Source organism: Haliotis rubra, unplaced genomic scaffold (genome assembly GCF_003918875.1).
Source record: "Haliotis rubra isolate DU_JTF1 unplaced genomic scaffold, ASM391887v1 Scf46, whole genome shotgun sequence".
Taxonomy (NCBI): Eukaryota; Metazoa; Mollusca; class Gastropoda; order Lepetellida; family Haliotidae; genus Haliotis; species Haliotis rubra.
Genome location: NW_025767146.1, coordinates 2,565,398 through 2,572,423, shown reverse-complemented (window position 1 = coordinate 2,572,423; position 7,026 = coordinate 2,565,398). Strand labels below are relative to the sequence as shown.

The window sequence follows — 7,026 nt, the reverse complement described above, 5'->3', positions numbered from 1 at the left end:
CCGCAAGAATCATTAAAAGTGTGAAAAGCCGCGCCATAGCCCAAGGCAATGTATGACAGCCTACTGCCCGATGTCCGAGGGGGTAGTCTCCGGCCCCGCCCCCCTCCGACTGCGGTCCGCCCGTCCCAGACTCAGCGTCGACGCTCCACAAAAAGATCGTGTACACTATGTGCGTAGTGTCCCTACTGTTGTCGGCCAAGCAATGAGATAGGTAGAGTCGTAGCGGGAGAGACAACGCACAAGCTGTGGTGATGAGAGCGGTGTGAGGAAATCACCACTGAACGCTGTTATCCCTGTACCTGTACGCTGTCGATCTGTACCTGTACATACCTGGCCGCTAGGTGTGACGTGCCTTCCATCGGACGCTGCTGAAGATGTGAGGGAGAAGACGATGCCAATGTAGACGGCGTCTCTCTGCAGCGTCCGTCACACACTGGACTTAACACCCGGACTCACTGAGCAGGAAGATCGCGAGCCGCTAACTCTGTCACACACGGTTGGTATACATTCGTTTTCATTAGGTGTTAGAATTTCTTAAATAGTTTATGAACGAGATCAGTCTTCCCTTTCCCCAGGTGTGTTGTGGGGTCTGTGAATTCTTCCTTCCGTCTAGTATATCATATATCTTCCTGATAACATATAAGTGTCCAACTCATAAAGATGGTATGTCCATGCGTCATATCAGATAAGTAGCGTTTCTCTGTTTCACTATACAATATTTATTCGTATAATGTTTATCATGATAACTAACATTGTTTTTATTATTTCCTATTATAAACGTTAAACACATTAGATACCTGCACCCATAGCGCCATACTACAACAGCTAGCACGAGGGGTTAATTGTTTCCAGGTTTTAATTGTCACTGGAACAACATGTTTTCTTTATATCATTGCCTGGGATTGTAGTATTTTATGTACCAGGTGTTAATTATCACGCGTATTGTGTGAATAGAGTGTTGTTTTCTGTCTATATTTGTACCACTCACCCCAGGTGTGTAGCACTCAAGGGTTTAATCTCCCCCCTCCCCGGCGTCACAACACCCCTTGACGCCGACACAACTCGCTATACAAGCCTTGCTTGCCACTACCTTCACAGCGGGGGAGGTGTCGCACTAATTAAGGCGTTAATTAGAACTGTTAATTGTTGACACTTTTGTGAAATGACGTCACATAACTCCTGTCCCTCGCTCACACCGATCAGTGCCCGTCCAGCCAAAGGTAAGATACACTCTGTTTGTACCTGAGAACAGTTCACGTGCAATGTTTTATATCTCAGCCGTCACCGTTTATGTTTTCGTATGGGTGTTTACCACAAATGTCATATGCAGCGCCTCTCAAAAACTGTTTAATTAAGACCTACTAAATAAACCCCACTGCTCCGTTTCCGTAGTGGTGGTACGTGATTGTGAACTGTGTAAAACTATAATAGTAAATGACTTCAGGTTAAGATAGGAGAAGACTTTTCGGATGCTCACAACTTATTCAAGTTTTCATCGCTATTTATCCCGTAAAACACCGAGACTGTAGTTATTTTCTGTAGTATTCAGGAGCCACGTGTAATTTGTCCGTGAATCTAGTCTATCCGGCGCCGACTGGTCCACTGTGCTGTTTATAGATACACGCCGGCTTTGTTTTCTCCCACCGTGCCCAATATAAGTGTAGTGGAGGGCCGGGCACGGAGTTGTAGTACCCTTCAGGAAGTAACGCGACTCTCCCACTACCGCGACTACCACGCCACAGACGCTGGCGGAATGATATTTATATACTAGTATCTACTATATGACGTTATTGTGTTGCACGTCCGTTATATTGGACATATCTCCACTGTGTTAGTATGTATGGTATGTCGGTTAGTTTCTGCTGTTATACTTGAATGTACAGTAATCGAGATGTTATATATGTACGTGTTATGAAAACCATTTTGAGAATGTTCTGTGATGCATATTCACGGATCTGCATAGGGACTAGAAGCCATTGTTGCCAGGTGATGGTATCTAGAAGTAGATTGTATCAAACATGTCCTGACAGTGATGAAGTTTATCGTGCCAATTTTGATTATCTTTCTTCATTTGGTTCGGTAGTATATTTGGTAAGCTTAAATACCTAAAGCATAAAGTTCACATTTAGAGAAAACAACTTGATACTGTAAGGATCAGACATTTAGTTCAATAATAATAATAATTCAATGGAGTCTATGTGTCACGTCCCTGTTACTGAACCTGTCACTAAAGTCTTTGTGACTGTCGTTTGATTCCCTCAACCCCTCTATAATAGGCTATCAGCCCACTCTCACATCAAAGTACACGGTGCTTCCAGTCGCCAACAGCATGACAGAAGGATGCACTGGCGTCAGCGTTTGCTGCCCTGTACTACTGGTTCAAACAACGCTTCCCGACATCGACGTTGATGTCAGCCAAACACCCGACTGCTCTCTTAGCTGTGATTGTCCAAATATATATTTATATATGTACTAATGTAACGAGGGTAAACTGGTGGCGTGGAGTCTGTGAGATCCACAGCTGTGTCTCTCTTAACCAACCTGGATCTAAATAAGCGGTGGGTTCGAATCAGTGTCCACAACACTTGAGTGAGTGGTTTTACGCCGCTATTAGCAATATTCCAGCAACTGTCACGGCGGGGAACACCAGAAATGGGCTTCATACATTGTACCCATGTGAGGAATCGAACCCAGGTCTTCGGCGTGACGAGCGAACGCTTTAACCACTCGACTACCCCACCGTCCCCTGGAATGAAATAGTGCCGACAGCATATAGATAGAATGTGTTAAATGCTCAACCTAACCTCAGTAGTTTAACCATGGCGACAAATCTACACACGACTTCATTATCAATTATTGTGCGAATTGCTTCATATGTTATCCTGTTGGTATGATAACAGGAGTCACAGTTCAGACTAAGCATCTCTTGTGGTGATGATATTAACAGTGTATGACTCTTGTTTCAGATAGTACAACCTTAAGGATGATGTGTCCTTCCCAAAGCTTGTTGGTACTGGCGTGCGTCTGGCTACTCCCCCACACGAGAGGAACGCAGGTTTACTTCAAGCTTCTGAAGGCGGAGGACCTCTCGACTGACAATTCCCTGTACCCCCGGGACGGCACCCGACCCCTCCCCTCCGACCGCCTGCCTATCGAGGGTATCGTGGAGACGCGAGACAAATACTACGACCCACGCCCAGAGGAAGTGAACAGGAAGAAGCTGATGGCACTTCTGGGTAGTGACTATGATAGAGAGTTTATGTCCGTTAAATTACCACGAAGGAAGAACGGGACTCTAGATTATAAGTTCTACAAAGGACGACCTGTTGGGAAGAAACCGGGATTCCTGAGGTTGATTCAGACGATGCAGTTGCAGGATGGACCTACGTTAAAGTTGAAAGTGAGTAAGAAGGACAGAAGGAAATTTCAGAAGTTTTTGTGGAGTTACTCATATTGCCCGGTGAAGTATGTGTGGAGGGACCTGGGGGTGAGGTTCTGGCCCCGCTGGATAAGGGACGGTCTGTGCTCCACCCAGAGGTCATGCTCCTTACCCCCGGGGATGGTGTGTAAACCAAGCAAATCCACTACCAAAACAATTCTCAGGTGGCACTGCCGGAAGTGGCAGAGGCGCGATGCATGCCGGTGGATTAAGATCCGCTACCCTGTGATTACAGCCTGTGCGTGTTCCTGTCAGTCCGAGGGAGAATGAGGTGTTAGTCAGAAGTGTTGTGCAGTAAACCCACAGTGCTAACCCGTGACGCACTATCTGTGTCACCATGACGCCGGTGTCAATCGTTGAGGTAGATGACAGCTCGCACGGATCCGAACCAGACCCAGGCGAGACTGAGCTGACACTACTTGCTAGTGCTATGTGTAAGAGATTACTACGGGTTTGTTATACCCCACCCTTCCCACCCCTGCGTAGTGCCTGAGACCAGAACAAGCGCGGAGACAGTGAGAGTGAATTTCTGTGCCCACAGAATAGGGACTAGTCACTCCGGTGATCGAGATCACTGGCGTGGCGGGACAAATGCTAATGACATTTCTCACAAAGGTAGACAATTACTGTGAATGAAGAATCAAAGTGGCTTCCCACCAGTGTTGACGACAGAGTGTCTAGCCTACTAAATTGACTGTAATCGGCCGACTAGCCCATTGTATGTGTGTACGGGCTTGATACATGATATGGGGACTTGAGCGCCCATGCTCTGACCGTCGGGCCGTGACGATCGCGGGGCGGGGCTTCCAGTAACGCTCACGCTGTGGGCCAAGTGCTGAAGTAAACAGTCTTGTGATTCGTCCGTTTTGTTCGCCCTTGAGTGTTGACAACGTTGAGTGACAGAGTGAAAGGAGGGATATCACAAGTTCTTGAAGCGCTCGTACAATCTGCATATTTAGGGTTATGCGCAAAAAGATAATATGAGGTACAACTGCAAATGGAGGTCATGTCCAGGTCACATTTCGTTATTTATATTTATAGATTCATTGTTATGATCAAACATTTCGTTGCCTTTTAATGAATATCAATCTGTACATATGTTATTTGTAAATTTGACATGTGTATAAGATCAATGTGATTAAATTATTGATTAAAATACGCCGAGTGACGCTTTAAATGAGTGAGTGAGTTTAGTTTTACGCCGCACTTAGCAATATTCCAGCTATATGGCGGCGGTCTGTAAATAATCGAGTCTGGACCAGACCTTCCAATATTCAACAGCATGAGCATCGATCTACGCAATTTGGATACGATGACATGTGTCAACCAAGTCAGCGAGCCTGACCACCTTGAAAGTACATTGAATAGACCGTGGGTGGGTTTCCTCATTTGGAGGGCTTGTACATTTAAACATGTAGCGCAATCCAAGAGGCGCCTTAATGGATTTGGCCTTCAGGTTCGACATCAAGACGGTGTATGTATCGTCGTATCCCGGCAGCGGCCGACGTTGTTTATGCAATCACCGGGTTGTCTGGTCCAGTCTGCAATATTTTCAGTCTCTGTCATACAGCTGGAAATGTATGGTTTGTATTGTCAAACAACTAAGAATGCTGTTACGTAACATGAAGACTTACCTCTCGGATTGCATTCCTTTCGGATTATGTGTCACTGGTATGCATACAATGAACACCGTGGAATGTTCCTCTTCGGTAGCTAACTGATCAATGTTAGATCAAGGTGAAAACACGCTCACAAGTTAAAACGTTTTAGAGTTTATGCCTGAAATACATCCAATGTAATGTTACAGTTAATGTCAGTTCGATGACCTACTGCTTCTGGGAGTATTATACCCGATATCCATTCGGTCAAACATATCAAAGGCGATTTGAAAAGCCTCTAAATGATAATTTGTTACATTGTAACACCATGTTCACACAATTATGACAGAAGTGAGATGCCTGGAAACTGGTACATGAAGCGGCTGTAAAATGTGCCACTGACTGTCGACACCCGTTGTGGATAACTTCTTTGAGAAGCATTGTTAGAAGTTGTATAGATGAAGGAAAACCAAGTTCTGTGGATAGTCAACTTCTTTATTGCAATGAGTGCGACGTTTCGGTGTAGGTACTAACACCGTTATCAATCACTTGCTTGATAACGGTGTTAGTACCTACACAATCACTGGCTTGATAACGTCGCACTCATTGCAACAAAGAAGTTGACTATCCGCAGAACTTGGTTTTCCTTCACCCTTTTGGAGATGTTACCGCCACCGTGGCAGTGCATAGAGCCTCAGCCAACATTAGGTTGATACCTGGTTCTGTGGCAACACCCAACATTAGGGTGGCACCCGTCATGGCTGTTTAAAAGAACACATCGATGGCACTTGACACCAGGGCAACACATGACAGCACCCAACACCAGGACAACACATGGCAGCATGTTGGCACCCGACACCAGGACAACACATAATATCATGATGACACCCGACACCAGGACAACACATATAAACATGGTGACACCCGACACCGGGGCAACACCAGACAGCATCACTCACTGACCCACCCACTCACTCAATCAATCACTCAATCACTCACTCAATCAATCATTCTACCCATCCACCCACTCACTCTACACGTTCTACCGAAAGGATACGTCACGATTTGAAGTACACATGGCTCAGGTGTGGTGTGATATTTTTACATAATAAAGAGCAAAAATTGTAGACGTTGTCAGAACTCCGGCGACAGGCACGGTATCGGATCTACATCTCCCCATCCATTTATCACCGGCGACGGTGACGGCATATCTCGCAGCGGCTGTCTGTATCGGGGTGCTGTGGTACATGGGGGTGAGGAGCTGCACGATGGCGGGAACGGATGGGAGTCGTCCATTGTGATCCTGTCTCCACACGTGCAGTGTAAACACGACAGAGGGAATACACCACAGGCCCCCACTGCGGGTCAGAAAATCGATAAACTAGGCCCCGGTTTAGTATCAACACCCCCTACTATATAATACATAAAGGTTCATCACAGAAATACGGTGACATGATTAAAAACCGGACAATTACGCACATGTCAATGAATATATCGTATTTTAAAGGTCTCACAAGTATCAAAAGCTTTTGTCCATATCTCCGATGTATGTAGGAGGCATATACATGGGCTTTCCGTGGGGATGCATTTGATGTTTTTTATTAAATCGCCAAAGACCGAGTTGCTGTTCCGGAAGTGTACAAAACTAGGTCGTCAGTGCAATCAAATTGGTTAATAAAATGACAAACACATAAAAAATGCACGTGCGAAAATGAGAGGGAAACTCAAACGTCTATCATCCAAGATGTCACTATCTGATGTTTTATCTTGGTAAGAATAATTTTAAAAACGAGTACAAATATTTTTTAAAGAAACACATTCATTCAGTGTAATGTGTTAGCCAATCAGAACGCCGGAGGTAGTGAAGTCAAGCGCTGACGAGCTAGTTTTGTATACTCCCGGCACAGCAACTCGGTCTTTGGCGATTTAATAAAAAACATCAAATGCATCCCCACGGAAAGACCATGTATATGCCTCCTACATACATCG

The 7,026-nt window shown here is 45.3% G+C and overlaps 1 protein-coding gene across 1 annotated transcript; it reads left to right on the top strand.

Moving 5' to 3' along the window:
- The first annotated feature begins 200 nt into the window (after window positions 1-200).
- Window positions 201-4,595, top strand: LOC124290249 (noggin-2-like). The gene is made up of 2 exons (XM_046726961.1): window positions 201-496; window positions 2,967-4,595. Exon 2 carries the CDS (start codon window positions 2,984-2,986, stop codon window positions 3,707-3,709), a length of 726 nt encoding a protein of 241 aa, XP_046582917.1. The 5' UTR covers window positions 201-496; window positions 2,967-2,983; the 3' UTR covers window positions 3,710-4,595.
- The last annotated feature ends 2,431 nt before the right edge of the window (window positions 4,596-7,026 follow it).